Here is a 21,540-nt window from a genome sequence, read left to right on the forward strand (position 1 = left end):
ATAGCAAAAAAAATCCTCTCAAAAAAAAATTAAACAAATATGACATGGCATTTAGATCCCACTGAATACTCTAAAAACAATGTAATTATTTTATTTTCAAATGTCATTTTTACAATTTAATGGAGATTATATCTTTCATGATAAAATAAACATGGTAAAGAAGTTTACAAGTCAACTTAGAGTTCTTTGAAGAGTATATAACTTGAAAACTTCAGGGGTGTTCAAACACCAAACCTTGAAGACCACTGTACTAGTTAATGTTATCTGTGCCCACCATGTGGTGTAGGTAGGTACTTGGAACTGTGTTAACCTCCAAGTTACACCTGGAAATAGGTGGCCAGAGGAGTTCAGTGATTTGCTTAAGGTCACAGATCTAGAGAATGACAGTTCTACCTTGAACCAGGTCTGTTGGATTCTAAACTCAAGATCCATCTGCCACTCAACAGCAATTCCTCTCTTCACCTGGAAGAACCCTAAAGCCTTGTTCTTCAAAGTGTGGTCCGTAGACTAGCAGTTTAGACCTCCAAAAGCTTGTTAAGAGTGAAGAATCCCAGATCCCAACCCAGACCTACTGAACCAGAATCTGCATTTAAACAAGATCCTGGATGATTTGCATGCACACAGGGTTTGGGAAGCTCTTTCCTAGAGCACATTATATTCCCCCCCCCCCCGCCGTTGCTTCTGTCCTGCTTTGGCCCAGGACTACCTAATAGCCCACTGGGAGAGTCAGGTCCGTCTTAGACACAATTGCTCAGTGTGTTGATGTAAGTAGCTAACCTGGTGTTCTCTTGTGACCCTTCCAGGCTATTTGGTCTTGACATTAAAGGCAGAGATTGTGGTGATGAGGCAGCTCAGTGGTTCACCAGCTTCTTGAAAACAGAACCATTCAGGTTGGTTCAGTTTGAAACGAATATGAAAGGACGAATATCAAGGAAAATTGAACCTGCAATTGTACAGAACTACCAGGTGAGCTTCAGACTTACCTTCACTTCTACCAGCCACCCTTTGTAGGCTTTCTTCTCAGCCCACAAAGAGCTTCTCTCAGGACGCAGCTAGGAAACCATGGTAATGGCCCAGCGGAGTGCTAATGAGGGCACAGCCTGGTGAGAAATGCAGAGGAAAGTACAGGCAAGAGTGGGATCTCTAGGGTGTGTGGGGAATTTCAGATGGGAGCCAGGGAGACTTCCAGGTAGGTGGAGATTTACAAGAAAACTGGCTGTAGGAGGCAGAGTCAGAAGTTTGTTTGGGACTTCATGAAAGCTTCCTGAAATTACAGAAGCAGGCTGTTTTAGCTTGCTATTGTGTGATAAACAGAAATATCTTACAAAGAATAGAGGTTAATTTTGACTCATAATTCTGGCGACTGAAAAGTTCAAAGGCATGGAACTGGCATCTGGCTGGCTTCCGGTCTACTAAAGCAGGAAGGAAAGCAGAGAGAACCTGTGAGAAGCCATCTTACTTTTATACCAACCCCTTGTTGGAACCACACATTCGAATGAGAGTGAGAATTCCTTCCTTCTTGTGAGGCAGTGTACCTCTATTGATGAGGATGGTGCCGCCTTGATCCTGACATGATTATATTGAGAACTAAGCTTCTAGCATGTGAACCTTTGGGGGACAAACCAGACCCAAACCATAGCAGACTGTCTCCGGGCCTCTGTTCACGGTCTGTGTGGTATGGTCATTTCAGGTGTTAAAAAGGTACCTCCTCCCTTCTCCTCCAGTTTCCTCCTGGGATTTTGGGCATGCATGCACATATGCCCAGCATGATTTTCAAGCCACTGAGTCAGGGACTTGAACTGTGGCCAGTCATGTGGGAGTCCAGTGCTTTAACAACTACACCACCTGCTGGCCCTGGCCTTTTTTGCTTGTTTGTTTTTTTATTAATTCTGTATTTATTTTCTTCATTGGAGAGAGAGAGAGAGAGAGAAGCACCTTTGACAGTATCTTCATGTCATGATCCTTTCATGGCCCTGCAGCTAGTGAGGTTCACAGGCATGGCTGGCATGTTGAGGGAGACCCAGACATGAAGCTGGAGCCTCCAACATCACTTAGTAGTACCTCTACTGTCTGTTCCACCGCTATCATGGTATGGCTGGCCAAAGCCTTTGAGACAGCAGTAAGCTGAGGTGTTTTGTTTTTAATTTTCTTTTTTATTTTCAAATTCACTGTATGTGTTTATTGAAAAGACACAGAGAGAGGGGGGGAGAAAGTGAGAAAGCACTTGATCCCACTGCAAGCCCTTTTCCTTCATGCTCCTTTTGGGATTTTGTGTATGCATGTACTTGTGCCCAGCATGTCTTTCAAACCACTGGGTCCAGGACTTGAACTGAATTCAACCATGTGGGATGCAGCCGCCTTAACCGCTACACTGCCAGCTGACGCTGTGCTGAGGTTTAACATGCAAAGAACTCAGGGACTTTCTCCTCATTGTCCTTGAACTACAAGCTCTTTGAGGACAGGGGTTGGGTTTTATCTGCCTTGTTCACTGATGTTTTCCTTCCTAGAACAGTGTCTGGAGCCTGGTGGGTGCTCAGTAAGTGCTTGTTAAATGAATGGGTGTTGTTGAAGACAGTATGACTATGAATTGCTGATTGGCAGGAGTCCCTTCCCTGTCTGAAAGTGATGTTGGAAGGGGTTTGCTGCTGGGGGCAGGGGTGAGGCACAGGAAGAGCTGGCCTGGCAGGTGACGATGGCCTGGAGCTAGTCCCAGCTGCTGTCCTGACTATCTCTGTGTGTGGACAGAGGATGGGACTGTGCTCCTGGCTGAAACCAGCTCTCCCTCTGAGCACCACTCCCCTCATCTGCACAGAGGAGGACTTTGCTCAGCCCTGCAGTGGCGTAAGCACTTCCATGGGCAGCGAGGCCTGACTGTGCTGTGCTCTTGCTTCAGGTGGCCTACCCAGACTGCAGCCCGATCCTGATCCTCTCCGACGCCTCCTTGACAGATCTGAATACCAGGATGGAGAATAAAGCGAAAATGGAAAATTTCAGGCCAAATATCGTGGTGACAGGCTGTGACGCTTTTGAGGAGGTAAAGGCTGAGGGCTTTTGAGCTGCCCAAGATGCTGAGGGAACTGCTTGCTCCTCTACAGAGTGCCAACTCAGGCCTCCCATGCTGATGCGGGGTGACTTTGGTTCTTCCAAACTCACTCTAACCTTGCGGAGTTGTTCTTAAGCTGTGGCCATCACCTCAGTGGCCTCAGGGGATGCAGCTCACCCTTTAATGTCAGGCCCCAGTGGACACAATGAAGACTCTAAGTTGTAGCAAGTCTGAGACGAAATATATCATAGCTCAGGGATAGCGGACAGGAAGTAAAGATGGTGAGATCAACCTGTCCTGTTCTCTTGTACCACTGCTATCATATCACTCAAGAGTGCTCTCAGAGACTTGAGACTTCTGGAAGCCCCAGACCCTAAAGTGAAGGCCAAGAAGGTATAGGAAATCAACCCATGAATGGCAGTGCTGGAGGCATTCCACCCTATGGCCTGAGTTCTTGTCCAGAGGAGCCACATACCCTCTGATGTGACTGAAATAAGAAATTACAGCCCCTTTTGGCCCCACAGGGACAACCACATGAGAGCCCTGTGATCTGTAAATGAGCTGCATTTAGCTGGATGTTACTTGGTAATAAGAAGCATCAGCCTAGTAAGCATTGGGATGCGGTCCAAACTTTCTGAGCACTACAAGTGACAATGACACATACCATTCGTTGGTGTTTATTGGGTGTCAGGCACCGAGCTAATTAATCACTTCATATAATTACTTTATTTGATCCTCATGACACCCCAGTGAAGTCTGCATTTTTATTTTGTTCTTTTAAATTTTTTGCCAGAGGGTGTGTGCACTTGCCAGAGACAAACAGATTGAGAAGGAAAGCATCCCCCAGAGGGGATTGCTGTGCTGCAATCCTTCTCCTCCATATCTCCTGAGATTTGGGACACGTGCACATGTGCCCTGTGTATTTTTCAGGCTACTGGGTCTGGGACTCAAACTGTGCAATTGGCCATGTGGGATCCAGCCACCTTAACGACCATGGCACTGGCTGGCTGGAAGTCTGTATTATTATGCCCTTTGTATAAGAAAACTGAGGCTCAGAGGTGCTGCACAGCTTTGTCCACATGCGAATGGTCATGCTAGTTTATTAGAACCCAAGACGTGCAACTCTAGCTTGTGTGAGGCTGGGGTGACAATTCCCACCTTTCTCAGAGTTTCTGAGAGGAGAAGCTCTTAAATGCCCTCTCAACTCTTGGATGACCACACCTCCTTTTGTGAGTAAGGCGTACCCTATTTGTTGGTAAACAGTTTCCTTTAGGATAACTCTTTGCACAAAGCCTCATATAAATCATTGTACATATACACACTCCATATTATATAATTTAAAAGATAGCAATGCTGGGACCAGCACATGGCGTAATGGTTACCTCGCCGGACTCCCTCCCACATAGTTGATCACAGATTGAGTTCTGGACCTGGTGGCTTAAAACTTACACCCAGCATGTGTGCATGTGTGCCCAAAATTCCAACAGGAGAATGGAGGAGAAGGGACTGCGGTGTGGTCATCTCCCCCCCGGAAGATGATTTCTTGCTTTCTGTCTCGCTGTCTCTCTCTGTCTCACTAGCGAGCATGTGCCCTATAGCAAAAATCTCTCTCTCAAAAAAAAACTACATATAGCAATGTATACAGAAGTTGTCTACTCATTGATGTTATCTTGTTATTTGTTATCTAGTTTCTTTAAATTCTCTTTATATTCATTATTTTATTTATTTTTTTTGAGAGGTTTTAGCCATAGGGTGCGTGCGCTCGCCAGAAATCCAGAGAGAGATAGAGACCGAAAGCGAGAAATCGCCCCCCAGGGGGGATGACCACGCTGCAGTCTCTTCTCCTCCATTTTCCTCTTGGGATCTTGGGCACGCACGCACGCACATGCACCTGGTGTGCGTTTAAGCCACCGGGTCCGGGACTCGAACCACAGTTGAGTCCAGCAACATTGTCATTACACCAACTGTTGGTCCCTGTATTTATTAATATTTTTTAAAAAATTGACCATCGATGCAACCAGTAGCATGGTGGTTAAGATGACTGGATTGCACATGGCCTACTGCATGGTTCAAGTCCCAAACCCAGTGACTCGAAGGACACACCGGGTATATGTGTTTGTGTGTGCCCAAAATCCCAAGAGGAGTATGGAGGAGAGGGGATTGTGGTGTGACCATCTTTCCTGGGGGATGAGTGACTTCTCATTGTACCCCTTTCTCTCATATTTCTCTGAGCATACATAACCTTACAAAAAAAAAAAAAAAAAAGATTGACCACCTGTAATGGCCCTGGCATTGTGTGTATCTAGGAACCCTGGATTCAGAAATAAAAAAGATATGGATCCAGTCCTTCAGCATTTCTCAGTATGGAAGGCCTAGCCATGAGATAGTGACATGCTAGCATTAGAGGTACTTTATAGTATGGGACCAGCAGATGGCATAATGGTTATGTTGCTGGACTCCCATGTAGTTGACTGCAGTTCAAGTCCTGGACCTGGTGGCTTAATCTCATTCCAGGTGCATGTGTGTGTGTACCCAAAATCCTGAAAGAGGATTGCACCATGGGCATCCCCCTGGGGAGTGATTTCTCACTTTCTGTCTCTGTGTCTCTCCGGCTAATGCATATTCTCTATAACAAAAATCTCTCTCCAAAAATAAGTAAGTAAGTAAGTAAGTAAGTAAATAAATAAATAAATAAAAGTATTTGATAGTATATACTCAGAAGGTGAAGATGGCTGAGTGCTTAAAAGTAGACAGTACCTACATCTGCCCGGAGAAGGGAATCATAGGTCTGGGGGGAGTCAGGTTAAACTCCCAGAAGCCATACTCTATCTATGCCAGGTGTGCAGGCCAGGGTGAGGGGAGGGTCATGTGGGTAAAGGAGGCAGTTAAGTGTTCTTGAAGCATGAATGGCCACAATAAAAGGGTTCCTGGGTGTATTTCAGAATCACAGGAGAAGCTTCAGGTGAGGTTAGATTGGAAGTTGGCTGAAGGCCACTACACTGAGGAGTGGGGTGTGTGTGTGTGTGTGTGTGTGTGTGTGTGTGTGTGTGTATGTTTGTGCTGTTCAAGAGAGTCTTGCTGGATTGTGATCCTTCTGCCCCAACCTCCCAAGGAACTGGGTTGACAGGCGTGTGTGCTCAACCACACCCAGCTTTTTAGGGTGGGCCAGGAATTGGGCCTCGGCCCCCTGGGTAGCCTCAGCTTACAGAGCAGCAGCATCCAGTGTGCCCCACTGTGGCTGGGCCCAGGTTGGAATTTTGGATATATTGGAGAGTGAGGAGGTGGTAATGATTCTGAACAAGAGGGGGTAGAATGCCAGGCACGTGTTACCCTGAACTCTCTGGAATGTGCACTGAAGAGCAGGGAAGCCTGAGGCGGGAATGCCAATGCTGTATATTTAATCATCAGAGGGTCTTTTTCTACAGTGCAGGGGAGCAGGCCATACCTGAAGCCCACATCGGCATTGTGACAAGGCCCGTGACTCTGCACTGGCAGCATCGGGTGCATCTTGTGCCAATGGTTCCCCAGGAAATGCTGGGTTAGGAGGATGTAGGGATTGTGGGAGTAAGAGGTGAGGGGGAACGTGGAAGGTGCCTGAGAGGAAGAGGCCTGAGGCCCCTGTGTGTGCAGGCCATCAGCCCCTTTGGAGAAAGGATTCAGCTCTTCCCAAGAATAAATCCGAATCTGGGGGCCTCTTTAAGAAAAAGAAACAGTCTGAGCTGCAGTGGTGCAAGTGGGAGGGCACCTCTGCAAGGTGACTCAGACCCTGTGGGAGGCCTGGGTTTGGTTCTCAGCGCTACCTATACAGGCTGGGTGAGGTGGTGCACGTGCAGGCCTGGCTAACTGGAATAGGAAGATCGTTTTATGGTCAAAATGCTACCTCTGTGTCTGTCTCTCTTTCTCTCTCGTATAAAGGAAAGAAAAGAAAAAAGAAAAAGAAAAGAAAGGAAAAGGAAAGGAAAGGAAAAAAAAAGAGAGAAGGAAAGGAAAGAAAAGGAAATGAAAGGAAAGAAAAGAGGAACAAAACAAAGATAAAATTGGGTGGAGGGCCATGAAAGAATGGTGCAGATGAGGGCTTGAGGCTGCAGTTTCATTCAGTCTCCATAAGCCTGTCTTCTCCCCATGTAGTTTCCCACATTGTCTGGGGTAAGAATTGGGTGTTTGAAGGCCAGCAGGTAGCATAGTGGTTAAGGCTCTGGATCCGACAGGGCTGACCAAATGGTTCAAGTCCCAGATCTGGTGACCCAAAAAACATGCTAGGCAAGTGTGCATGCGTGCCCCCCAAATCTCTAGAGAATGGAAGAGAAGGGATTTTGGTGTGACCATCCACCCCAGGGGGGTATTTCTCACTTTTTCTCTCTGTCTCTCTCTGGAGAACACACATGCCTTATGGCAAGAAAATCTTTTTAAAAAAAGGAAAAAAGAAAGAAAAGACCTGAGTGGTTAAACACTTGTGAAACACTGAGCAAAGTAAGTATTGCATGTTAGAAATGCAGGTTGGGACCAGCAGGTGGTTACATTGCTGGACTCTCACATGGTCGACTGTGGTTCAAATTCCAGACCCAGCAGCTTCAAACTCACGCCGGGCAAGTGTGTGTGCTTGCCCCAAATCCCAAACGAGAATGGAGAAGGGATTGCGGCATGGCCATCCCCCTGGGGAATGATTTCTTGCTTTCTGTCTCTCTGTCTCTCCAGCAAACACATGCGCCCTAGAGCAAAAATCTCTCTGGAAAATAAATAATGATAAAGGAATGCAGGTTACTAATCACTGTATTAGAATTTAGCCTATAAAGCAAAATTTCTTCCAGAGGAACCTTTGTCCATTATTTTCTGAGAAACTTTCTTTTAGAGAATTAAATTTTTCTTGATTTGCCTCTGCTAAAGGGTAAGTTGTTTTGATATTAATTTTAGTTTAAGATCTTGAGCCAAGGAATTATGACAAAAGATGCTCTCCTCCCTGTAATTTGCTAACCAAGAATTTTGCTCTCCTAAATGTGCCCAATTTAATCTAAGGCTTAGTAAGCTTAACCCTGCTCTCGTAGGCAGTTTGAGAGCGTAGACTCTTTTTGTATTTTTAAATAATGTTAATAGACAACTCCCAAGTCTGTTTTATTCCTGTGTCATGATGGGTTTGCAGGAATAGTAAATCAGAGAGAACACTCTTATTTTTCTTGAAGAGTCCTCAGGCCATGAACAGTAAAAAAAAAAAAAAAAAAAAATCCTTACTATGATATAAGGGTAATGTTTCTGACTTATTAAATTAGGAAGTCCAGTAATAGTGGGCCTAATACAGCATTAACCTGAATACCTGGTGTCCTCACAAAACTATAATCTTTTCAATTAGTGGGACTCTATTAAATATTCATGTAAAACAATAATGGATATAAATATTTAATTATCCAACCACATAATAATAATAAAAAAATAGCAAGCCTATGCAGGGTACAAAAATTCAGGCCATTTTTTGAAAATTGCAAAACTATAGAGCAGTAGAAAAATGCATTGCGCAACATTTGTGGTCACTCTTTATGGCCCAAAGTCCTTTGTACTTTTTCCAAGTAACTCAGAATATTAAGCAAATTGTAAAAGCCTGCTTCTCTTGGGTCAGCATGGTGCATTGAGTTCTGGGAATGCAGAGCAATGAAGTTAAAAATAATAAAATCGACCAAAGCTACTTATCTCTGTAGTTGACCATTAGAGGAGTCAGTGTTCCCTGAACTTTGTCCACTGTCCTGGTGAGTCAGACTTCACTTTTTTTCCTTAAACATTTTTTTTCTCTTGTTAGAGGTCACATATGCTTGCCACAGAGAAACCGAGTGAAAAGAAAAGTGAGAAAGTATCCCCTGTGGGGCATAGCCATGCTGCAATTCCCTCTCCACATCTCCCTTCTGGGATGTCGGTCGTGCACGCACATGTGCCCAGTGTGTGTATCTAGCTGCTGGGTCTGGGATTTGAACTATGCAGTCCACTATCTGGAATCCAACTCACTTAACCACTGGGCCACAGACTGACCTGACATTTTTAAAAAAGTGTTTATTTGCCTATTTCTTCCACAGGAGAGAGAGAAGTAGAGAGACAGAAATATAGGCATCTCCAGTAGAGCTTAACATTGTGAGGTACCTCTTTCTCTTTCTCTTTCTTAGTGGCCCATTTGCTTTACCACTGTACCACCACTTGGCACCTCAGAATTGACATTTTTATGGAATATTTTCTTTGTATCAGTCCTTACTCAGCATTATAAAAAAAAAAAAAAAAAAAACTGGAGAAGCTTACAGAGAACTCTGGTGTGTTATTAGTCACTTCGGAAGTGCTTCGCCAAGACACTTTGGGGGAAGGGATTTTGAAGCCAGACAGCTGTGGTTTGAATCCCAGCCCCACCATTCACTGGTTGTGTAAACTGGGTCCTCCCAGTCTTATCCTTTCCAGCTGCTGAAAACCAATTTTTTGCAGATTATCATTACCAGTCCTCATTACTTAAATGGGGATGAGTTAAGTGTTTGGGTGCTTAGATAACAAATCTCTGTCCTGAGATAAGAACAGCTATCTCTTTCGGGGTTCGGAGATTTCTGAAGTAGCAATAATAATAACAATATGTATATTAAAAAATAGTGATTATGCTCATGATTATTGAGCACTTCCTCCATAGCAGGCAATGTCCCAAACACCTTACGTGTGTGATCTCATTTAATCCTCCTGGTTACCCTTTCCAGACTGAGGAAGGTAACATCACTGGGTTATTATAGAGGCTCTCCTCACATAAGGACAAAGTTCTATTCCTACGATTAAGCGGTTAAGCTAACGGGTCAAGCAATGAGGGGCTTAAAGGCGGATGTCTTGTTGTATATCAGGGCATCATAGGGTATGTATATTTCAGTAGATATTGCATGATGCCATGCTAGAATAATATAATTCGGTTCATACAGAAAGTATACATTAGATAAGTGCCGAAAAGTGACAAGACACACTACAGCACAAAAATATGAATTTGACGTAATCGTTTCTGTTTATTTTAAATACTACTTGGGTGCACAATAAAGTACAAATTGATAAAATATTTAGTTGTGCGTGACTGCAGACACTGTGTGTAGTGAGCACTAACCCACTGCAGGAATAAGATAAAGATGGAGAAGGGCTTCCTGAGCCTCACATAGCCTGAGAAAGGGGATTTCTCTGCTGGAAAAAATTAGCATTATTTAAAAATCACTGAATACACAGCAGAGAGAAAAGCCACATCCCGAGATCCCTGTTTTCCTTTTAGTAGCATGTTACTGGTATTCTCCAAAGTAGCTGGTTTCCAGAGAATGGAAGCCAGTTCTGAAGAAAGCCACAGCTTCTGTCTTTCCTGTCTATCAGGCTTTCCCAAGTCCCAGCGTCCCAAAGAGCCAGTCCCTCTTGGAACATGAATTACTCATCTTACGCAGTTCTGCAGGAGCTCAGACCAGCTGTTGTGTGACACGGGGATACTTATGCTGTGTGGATAAAGAATGCTGCTTCCCTAGATGGTGTACAAGCACAGGATCATGGGAAGGCCTTGGGGAGCTAGAACCAGACCTGTAGAAAGCTTTTATTTATTTATTTTAGATGTTTGCCCTAGGGCGTGTGTGCTTGCCAGAGAGAGACAGAGACAGAGACAAAGAGAAGGAAAATGAGAAATAACCCCCCAGAGGGGTCACCGTTGCTACAATCTCTTCTTCTCTTGGCATTTTAGGCATACACGCACACACACCTGGTGAGTTTTTCAAGCCACCCGGTCTGGGACTTAAACTGCATAGTCAGCCATGTAGGATTGAGCACCTTAACCACCATGCCACCTGCTGCCCCTGAAAAGATTTAAGTTTAAGAAACTAAAAGTTTAAAAGATAATGTTTTCTGATTATGAAATTACTTTTTTTTTTGGAGAGATTTTCACTGGTAGGGCGCGTGCGCTCGCCAGACAGACAGAGAGAGACATAGAGACAGAAAGCGAGAAATCCCCCCCCAGGGGGGATGGTCACGCCGCAATCCCTTCTCCTCCATTCTCCTCTCGGGATCTTGGGCACGCACACACATGCGCCCGGCGTGAGTTTTAAGCCACCGGGTCCTGGACATGAACCACGGTCGACTACGTGGGAGTCCAGCGACATAGCCATTATGCTAACTGCTGGTTCCCATGAAATTACTTTTTATAAGTAACACATCCTCTTTGTACAGTTTAAAAAATGCAGTCAAGTTGAAAGAAAGGAATAAACATTTCTCACCATCTTACTATGAAAAGGTAGCCAGTGAGAACATTTGTTGATGACAGTATTAAATTCCACTATCTTTTATTTATTTATTTTTTTGGAGAAGTTTTTGCTATAGGGTGTGTGCGCTCGCCTGACAGAGAGACAGAAAGCGAGAAATCATCCCCCAGGGGGGATGGCCATGTCGCAATCCCTTCTCCTCTGTTCTCCTCTTGGGAGCTTGGACACGCACGCACACGCACCCAGCATGAGTTTTAAGCCACCGGGTCTGGGATGCGAACCACGGTCGACTACATGGGAATCCAGTGACATAGCCATTACGCTAACTGCTGGTCCCAATTTCACTATCTTCACTTAGAGGTACATATCAGACCGCTCTGTCTTTTTCTTTCTTTTTAAAAATATTTTTTAAGAATTATTTTTACTTAAATTTTTTTATTATTGTTCTTTTTAAAATTTGACCAGAGAGAGAGGAAAAATGAAAAAGCAAGCTTCCAGGTCCAGGACCTGAACCTCAGTTCCCTATGTGAGAGTCCAGCACCTTAACCACTATACCCCCCACTGTCCCCCCTTTGCCTTTTTCACTAGCATCGTTTTATTGTTTCCATATTAATCCATCATATGATTCTGCAATAATTTACTTAACCATTCTCTTAGTTTTGGGCACATAGGTGGTTTTCCGTGTTCTTTTACATACATGATGGTTTGGGGAAACAGTTTTTATCCACGTTTCTAAATTTATTCTTGGGAAACACTGAGTCAGCAATATAAAGGCTCTCTGTATGTTTGTCAAAGTGCTTTTCAGAAACCTTATACCAATTTATGTTCCCACAAGCTGAGTGTACATGTGCACTTTCCACTGTACTCTTGACAGCAGTGTTAATAGTCTTTTAAAGACAATCATCTGTAATATCTGTACTAATTTAATCAGTGAAAAGTAATGTCTCATGTAGATTGACAATTCTTAGCAAAAGGCATCCTGTCTTAGTTTCGAGGGCAGTTTGGCCATGAAATACTTTCACTTCAGCTAAGGAGATTTATTTCTTATAAATTTACACCACTGATCAAGATTCTGAACAATTTATGTTTACAACAAGTGTTTATTATAGGTTTCCTGGGGCTATGTGAGAGTTATGTTAAGATGATAGAGATGAACTCCCTGCATCTGCTGCAAGGTTCTCAGGACCAAGGGCGGGGTCAAGTACACGAAGCATGGCTGAGATAAGTCGTCACACTTAGGGGAGCCCAGGAAGACATGAGCCCAGAGCAGAGGTGGGTGTGTGTGTGGGGAGGTGTTGGGCCGGTGCTGAAGACTTGCTTGGTATGAACAGAATCCAGCCGCAGAAGGAGTACTCTGGGTTTTCTTTATGGGGAGGGCAATTACATTTTGGAATAGGTCATGAACGGATGTTCATATGCTTGTATGTCTATCTTATGAGTAGAAAAATAATTTTTAGTCTGAGATAGGTTAACTATGTGGTATAAAGGAAAATATAGAACTGGCTTTTATACCAGGTTCCTGGCAGCAGGTTGTTAGAGTGCTGGACTCCCACATAGCTGACAGTGGTTCGAGTCCTGGACCTGGAGGCTTGCTCTCTCTCTCTCTCTCTCTCTCTCTCTCTCTCTGTGTCTCTTCCTGATGGCGTGCATGTGTCCTGTAGCAAATTTAAATAATAATGATGATAATAACAATGATAAATAAAATTGAATGGACAATTCTAAAAAAAGTTTAAAAAGAAAAGATCATAAACCTTTGACATTTCCCAAGCGATGGGGTAAGAGGAGCGTCTTTTGTGACACAGAACAAGCCCCTTTCAACCACACTTCAGTTTATGCCAATGAGGCAACTCTTAGGGGGGAGGGATATGCCCAGACAGCTTCAGGATGAGAGCTGGTCTTCAGAAAGACTGAGCCATGATTAGAGAGTTGGGTAATTCCAGCCCATTCCCTGAGATAAGGAAAGGAGGGGCGGCTGGAGATTGAGTCCTTACCCCAATGGCTGTAAGGTAGTTCATCAATCAGGACACGGAGCCTCCATAAAACCTAGGAAATGAAATCTCCGTCGAAATCCCTAAAAGTCAAGGTTTGCAGAGATTCCAAGATGGTGAACACATGGAGGTTTTAGGAGGGTGGTGCACTTGGAGAGGGCACGGAAGCTCTGAGAACCTCTCCACCCCATACCTTGCCCAATGCATCACTTCCACTTGGCTCTTCCTGAGTTGAGTCCCTTATAATAAACCAGTAACAGTGAAGCCCTCTTCTGAGTTCCAGGAGTCATTCTACTCACTTGTGAACTCTGAGGCGGGGGTGTGGAAACCCCTGATTTGTAGCCAATTCATGAGAAGTATGGGGAGCCTAGACTCGCAGTTGGCTTCTGCAGTGAGGGCAATTTTGTGAGCCTGAGCCCCTCTCCTGTGGGATCTTCCCTAACATCTGTAGTGTCAGAATCAGACTGCATTGTTGGACATTGGTTGGTGTAGGGGAACTGCACAATTAGGGTTGTAAAGACACTACATGTTTGGTGTCAGAAAGAATCTGAGAAACTACCCAGACTAAAATAATTCTTAAATGCATTATTGAAATTATAATGCTGCTTATAAAAAATTGAAAGATAAAGATTTTTTTTTTAAATAATGTTTAAAATCTTGAAGAGACCCATATTTCTTTAAATGTATATACATAGCTAGATATATGCATTTTATGTAAATGTAATCATCTCTATGTTCTATATATGTTTCTGTGTGTGGTATTTTCAGCCAGCAATATCTTGAAGAAAAATTACTCATGTTCAGTGTTAATAAATATAGATTCACATTTTCCTTTCTGAAACTAAATAGTAATCATTGTATAAACAAAGGGACTTCAAAAAGTTGATGGAGAAATGAAATAGAAGTATGAGTTTATTTTGGTACAAAAACAATTTTGAAATCGATGCATAGTGTTTTCATAATACGTACCTCCATGAACTTTTATTTTTTCAGTAAGTTTTTGCCGTAGGCACATTCACTCACTGGAGAGGTAGAGAAAGAAATAGAGAGAGGGAAAGTGAGAAATTACTTTCTCCTCCATTCTCCTCTTGGGATGTTGGGCATGCATGCACATGCTCCCGGTGTGATTTTTCAAGCTCTGGTTACAGAGCTTGAACTTCAGTCAGCTGTGTGGGAGTCCAGTGCCTTAACCACCATGCTGCCTGCTATCCCTGTCTGTGAATTTTTTAAAGAATCCCTTGTATGTCCCAGGTGTATTTAGTCAGCCTCTAGGAGAGACTTTTCTGCACTTACTGTAAATCACAACATTTGAATTTTGAAACAAAACAATTTTGTTTATTCAATTATTTATTCCCTCAATTTATCCCCAAAAAGTACAATAACCATATAATAAACTTATGAATAATCATTAGAAAACCAAGAGCAGGGACCGGCAGGTAAAGGGCACTGGACTCCCACATGGCTGATCACGATGGGAGTCCTGGACCTGGTGGCTTGCTTTCTCACTTTTCCTTTCTCTCTCTGTCTCTCTGTGGTGAAATTGAAAAAAGAATAATAAATAAAAAATAAAATAAAGTGTATATTTATTGAAAAAAGAAAGAAAAAGAAAACCAGAAGTAGATGGCCAACAGCCATCATTTAGCTTGTGTTCTAGACCTGACGACTTAGAAAAACGCACTGGGTGAATGAGCGTGTGTGCCCCGAATCCTCAGAGGAGAATGGAGGAGAAGGAATTGTGGTTCTCTCTGGTGAATGCATGTGATTTTTATGTAGCAAATTAAAAAAAAAAAAAAAAAGAAGAAGAAGAAGAAAAGAAAACCAGGAGCAGGAAGGGGACACATCAATCTCTGATTGAGGTCAGGGCCTTGAGGAACAAGCTTCCACAGGCTGGGGAGCTGTCGATCTGATCTGAATTGTTGAACTGATCTGTGCTCTTCAAGATAACCCCTTTCATAGCCCATTGTCAAGCAGGCCACTTGGGCTTTTGCTGTCTGTCTTCCCATCTTACTCTCAGATGTCTTCTTGTCACTCCGTGGTTAAAGGGTATTTAGGAACTCACCTTAGCCTTCATTCTCACTTGATGTGTGCGGCTTCTCTCTATATATATATCTACACACACACACACACACACACACACACACACACACACGAGTGAGAGAGAACGAAAGGGAATAGATATAGCGTTGTATTCTCCATCTATGCCTATTCCCTCTCTCTCTATATGTGTGTGTGCTTGCATGGAGACAGATGCGCAGAGACAGAGATGGAAAGAAAGGGAGACTCTCCCACACTATTTTGATTTTCATGCATTTAATGTTTTTTGTTTTGAAAATGCCTTTATGTCAACACTTTCAGCTGAGCTGTTCTGTGTATTCCTCAAATCTCCACCCCAAATCTTAAATTCACCCCTTTCTCTGAGTGCTGCTTGTGGTAAAGTCACATAATCATAACTTTGTATTTACAATATACATGCAAATTCATAGCAAATTCTCAGGATTATTTTCCCAGAGCCAAGCCCACTGCCTTTCTCTCCTTGCCCCTTTCTCTTCCTTTCTTTACTTTTTCCATCTCAAAAACGCCTTAGTTTTATCCCTTCATTTAAATGGCACAGGATCCTGAGTCTCTTCAGACTGCAGAGAGACTTCTTACCAGTAGATGGCGCACTAAGCTCCTCGGCTGTTCTTCAGTTTAGGGAAGACCCTGGAATCCTGAACAGTGGATTTTCCTGTGTAGTAAAATATAATGGGAATTTAATTTCACTTAGTATTAATATAAGTTCATTTGTTCAATAGTTTAAATTCTATTATTTTCCTATAAAAACTGAATTGATAATTACATTTAAACTTAATTGGTTTAGTTGTTACTGAAAATAATGCTTTATCAGCATGTGCACAATAAGATTAGGATGAATGGTGATGTTATTACATGTAGTGGTCAATATTTTAGGAAGTAATTAGCGCCGGCATTTGGGGTGCTGCTGACAATCCATAGGAATCAGGAGATTTGCTCTAAACTGGGTCCTGCAGTTGTCTGAACGGTGTGCGAGCAGATTACTTCTGTCTTGCTGAGCTTGGAAATCTAACTGAACTCAGATTCTCCTGCTTTCCGACATAGTCACGATTCACAATATCCACGATGGTGGCTTTGAAGTATCATCGATTCTTCTTCACTTGGAAAAGGGAAATTAAACGGAAGGTGCTTGGAGCACCGGATTAGTTCAGCTGCAGGCTGCCGGCTCAGCTCCCATTCCTGGGGCCGCAGCGCCCCCATGCGGTGGAATGCGTCCAGCCTTTTGGCCGCCTTCAGTCCTAGGCGCTCGGGTCACTCTAGAGGAGGTGCATTTCTAGGTCATCCCCGTCAGAGATTGCTTCCACTGGAGGGGCGGGGGGGAAAAAACGGCTTGCGGGGGGGGGCGGGGTGGCGGGGGGTAGTGCCTTGTGCTCCGGAGTTCTTGTGGTTTCGTGGTTTGGATCGTGCTTGTCATTACTCCTGACTAGGACACGGTGGTTCCTTTTGTTGCTCGGTGTGTCCCTGACACCTGTCAGCAGGGGTCTGAAACGTGGAGTCTATTTCCACACAGAGGCCGCTGCTGGAGCCTGGCTGGGAACCAGGGCATCCCAGAACCCTCCTCACCTCAATCTGCAGTCGTGGAAAAGGAGATTCTGAGTGTTGCAGACTGGAGAACCTTTCATGCATGTGCTGAAGCACCCCGTAGACCCTGGGGTGGGGGGCGCCTCGTTTATGCCTGGAAGAAGCCAGTACATAAGCTGGAAATCATAGCTGGACTTGGTGACAGGAGGGGGACATGTCCTGGAGTTATTCCCTACCCCTCTCTGCTCTGCCTCCTGGGAAAGGAGACCTCAGTCCCCTTTTCGGGGGCCCTGAGGGAAATGCCAGAACCAGGTGAGAATGTTCCCCAGCTCCTGTCTCAGACACTGCTTTTTGTTAACCCCTTAGAGCCGCACTCTCTAAAAACCTCATGTGGAGATCAGGAAACAGTTGTTCAAGGGGCAGTCTCTGCATCTGAGGACAGATGCTGTGGTGGTTTATGGAGCTGCAGTGAGGCTCCACCCAGCAATGCCTCCCATCTCTCCCCTGAGAGCTGGACAGAGGATTGCTCTGTGACATTCAGACTTTAACCCAACAGATCTTGGGACCAGCAGATGGCATAATGGTTATGTCATTGGATTCCCATGTATTTGACCACGGTTCAAATCCTGGACCTGGCTTAAAACACACACCAGATGCATATGTGCGTATGTGTCCCAAATCCCAAGTGGAGAATGGAGGAGAAGGGATTGTGGTATAGTCATCCCCCCGTGGGGGGTGATTTCCTGCTTTCTCTGTCTCTGTCTCCCTCTCTGTCTCTCCCTGTCTCTCCCTGTCTCTCCAGCAAGCACATGAACCCTATAGCAAAAATCTCTCTTAAAAAAGATCAACAGATCTCAGCAAAGACAAGCATGAGCGACTAAGATAAAGATACAGATGGCTTCCCAATAAGCAGGAGGGCCTGTAACCTTTCACAGCTTTACACATGCTCCCTCATATGTTGAAGGAGTTAACACGCCACCCAAAATACGCTGCCCTGGCAGAGTGACCATTTTGAGTTAAAGGCACTTGAAAACAGTAGGTGCACAATCACTCGGACCTTTCTCCTTTCTAAAAACAGAAGAAAAGTTTTTCACATGAAAAATGCCTTCCCTATTCTAGAAGGAAAGTGTTACTCTTACCGTCCAGGACAGGAGGTTGACGCTCAGGAAAGTCTGTACAAACAGATCATGTTAAACCAACCCTTATTGTCCTAGTCACTTCTCTAGCCAGTCAGCTGCCCGAGCCCAGGCCTTCTGCTCACATCTTCATAATTTAGTACTCTTTGTCCAACCTAGTAGATACGTGTTCAATTCTAACCAGGTCTTTGGGTCTTCATGTCTTTATGAAGGTTCCCATGCCATAAAACGTGTATTAGATAAATTCATTTAATGCATTTCTCCTATAACAAAAATCTCTCTAAAAAAAAAAACTCCCCTACAATATAATCCATATAACTTCCATATATGTGTAAATACATTTGTATGTATGAATGTATATATACATATATAAATAAGTCATATTTAATATGTACATATAATAGCTATATAACTTTCAGGTATGTGTATGTATGTTTTCAAAAAGTTCATGGAAATACTTTTTTTTTTTTTAAATGAAAAAGCTATGTACAGATTTAAAAAGTTTTTGCACCAAATAAACTCATACTTTAATTCGATTTCCACAGACTTTTTGAAGTATATATATGTGTGTGTGTATGATTATGTGTGTGTGTGTATATATATATATATATAGGTGTTTGTGTGTGCATATTTGTGTGTGTTGTGTGTGTGTTGTTTGTAGTTAAAAGCTGGATGGTTAAAAGTTCTGTCCTCAGAATCAGAAATATTTTCAAACCTGCCCAACATCATTCTGAGATGACCCTGAGGAAATCTGTAATCTCTTTAGGCCTCCATTTCTTCAGGTAAAATGGGGATCATAATAGCACCGCCCTAATGTGTGAGGCTTGACATTGCCCTGGGGCAAATGGTGGTGGTGCCCATGTTCAAGGGCAGGAAAACAAAGCCTTGTCAGCAGCAGTGGGATGCCAGGACCTCTTTGACAGGCTGTTCTCTGGGCAGGTGGAAGTGCTGATGTGTGAATCAGAACTGCCTTGTCTTGGGTGATGGCTCTTTCATGAAAGAACCTTCAGATTTTAAGTGGGTTTTCATTATACCCAGTTATAAGGAAAGACTGGGCTTGTTCAGCAAGCTATGGATTTCCCAGTATGTACCCGTGAATTAGCCTTCCAGTTAATTTACTATCCTCATGACATGCCCAATAGAAGGTCGGTTCTTGCTGTACTACCAGAATCAGGGTTTGGAGACTGTGAGACAAGGGTGATTCACCAACATGCGACCTTCTTTTGAATTTCTTTGGGAGGTATTTTTTTGGTGTCTTCTTGAGATGCTTTCTTCTGCTAGTTTCATAATTATTGAGTTGTTGGAAAGGTCATGACATATTTTCTTTTCTGTTTTTCTATGCAAAAATACATCATGATTTTTCTGACAACCTAATGGTACCAGCCTACAAATAACTGACTTCATGACTAATGAAGACTTAATTTAAAAGATAACTTTCCCTTTTCTTATAGGATACCTGGGATGAACTTCTAATTGGTGATGTAGAAATGAAAAAGGCAATGTCTTGCCCCAGGTAAGGATTCTTACTAGACTTGGCCTCTGAATGTGGCTGGCCCATTAGTACTTTTAAATTTTATTTCTTTATTTTATAATTTCTTATTTACATTTAATTGTACATATGTGTGGGGTTCAATGTGGTTTTTCAAAGTATGCATGCAGTGTGGAATGATCAAATCAAGGTTATTACCATATTGATCATCTTGAACAAAGAATATTACATTACGTTGCGCTACTTCAATTTTCATTCTACTAATATATATACTATACATACAGACACATAGACATGACTGACAACACCCCTGTTTTAGCTATGTTCTGTTACTCTATTATATAACCTATCTGTCTTCACTATTTACCTAAATTCTTTTTCTAAATAATTATTTTATGTAACTTTACTTATTTATTTATTTATTTTTAATTTGACCTCAGAGAGAGAGGAAAAGGAGAAAGAAAGCTGCTAGGTCTGGGACTCAAACCACGGTTGGCCATGTGGGAGTCTGGCGCCTTTAAACACCATGCCACCTGCTGGCTCCAACCTGAATTCTCATGTCCTTTAAATATTTGTTTCTTAAGTCCCTCCCCTCAACCCATCATCCTCCCTGGTACCTACATCTGTCACTTCTACTTGTATGTCTTTGAATCTTTCTATTTCTGTCATAGAGTGTAACATTTGGTGTCTGGTTTTTGTTTGTTTGTTTGTTTGCTTTTTTGAGAGGTGTTTGCTATAGGGCTTGTGCACTCTCCAGAAAGACAGAGACAGAAAGTGAGAAATCACCCCCCAGGGGAGATGGCCATGCCGCAATCCCTTTTCCTACATTCTCCTCCCGTTGTGAGTTTAAGCCACCGGGTCTGGGACTCAAACTGCAGTTGACTACATGGGAGTCCAGTGACATAACCATTATGCTAGCTGCTGGTCTCACATTTGGTGTATGTTAAACAGTGCATATCATGTTTGTCTTTCATAGTCTGGCTTATTTCACTTAACATTAAATCTTTTAGATTTATCCACTTTTTTTTTTTTTTGGAGAGGTTTTTCGCTATAGGGTGCGTGCGCTCGCCAGACAGACAGAGAGAGACAGAGAGACAGAAAGCAAGAAATCACCCCCGAGGGGGGATGGCCACGCCGCAATCCCTTCTCCTCCATTCTCCTCTCGGGATCTTGGGCACACTCACACGCACCCGGCGTGAGTTTAAGCCACCGGGTCCGGAATTTGAACTGCTGTCGACTACGTGGGAGTGCAGCAACATAGCCATTATGCTAACTGCTGGTCCTTCTTTTTGTAAATTTTTGAGGAACCTCAATGTTGTTTTCTACAGTTGTTATGCTAGTTTGCATTCCCACCAGCAGTGTATAAGGGTTCCTTTTTCTTTACAAGCTCGCTAGTTCTCGTTCTTGTTTTTTCCTAACCATTCTGACTTCACTGTGTTTTTGATTTTCGTAGCCATTCTAACTTCACTGTGTTTTTGATTTTCATTTCCTTTATGATAAGAGATGTTGGACTTCTTTAAAAAATTTTATTTCTTCTTCTTCTTCTCCTTATTATATTTTTGCTATAAGACATGAGTGCTCACCAGAGAGAGAGACAGAGAAAGAAAAAGATGGAAAGTGAGAAAGCAAGCTGCCAGATCCAGGACTGGAACTGTGGTTGGCCATGTAGAAGTCCAGTGCTTTAAACCACCACACCACCCGCTGATCCCAAACATCTTTTTCATATGCTTTTTGGTCATTTGTATATCTTCTTTGAAAGTTGTCTATTCAGACAGATTGCCCATTTTTAAGTTGAATTATTAGATTTTTGCCGGTGAGTTGCTTAAGTGGTCTCTATAATCTGGTTATCAATCCCTTATCTGAAGTATTGCCTTGCTAATAGTTTCTCCCATTCTGTGGGTTGTCTTTTTACTCGATTTATTGTTTCCTTTACTGTTCCGAAGCTTTTTATCTTGATGTAATTCCACTTGTCTATTTTTGGATTTGTTGCCTGTGCTTCAGGGATTTTATTTAAGAAATCTTTGCTACTCCAATGTCTACAAGTATTTTCCACAAGTAGTGTAATAGCTTG

At 43.1% G+C, this 21,540-nt stretch overlaps 1 protein-coding gene across 1 annotated transcript in view; it reads left to right on the forward strand.

Moving 5' to 3' along the window:
- Window positions 1-21,540, forward strand: part of MTARC2 (mitochondrial amidoxime reducing component 2) — a gene marked incomplete at its 5' end in the record, with an annotated part of 42,060 nt that overhangs the window by 13,307 nt on the left and 7,213 nt on the right. Inside the window, 3 exon segments of the mRNA XM_014584896.2 lie at window positions 804-966; window positions 2,894-3,034; window positions 19,432-19,493. Coding sequence (XP_014440382.1) covers window positions 804-966; window positions 2,894-3,034; window positions 19,432-19,493 — 366 coding nt within the window.

This window comes from Tupaia chinensis, unplaced genomic scaffold (genome assembly GCF_000334495.1).
Source record: "Tupaia chinensis unplaced genomic scaffold, TupChi_1.0 Scaffold148108_1, whole genome shotgun sequence".
NCBI classification, from domain to species: domain Eukaryota; kingdom Metazoa; phylum Chordata; class Mammalia; order Scandentia; family Tupaiidae; genus Tupaia; species Tupaia belangeri.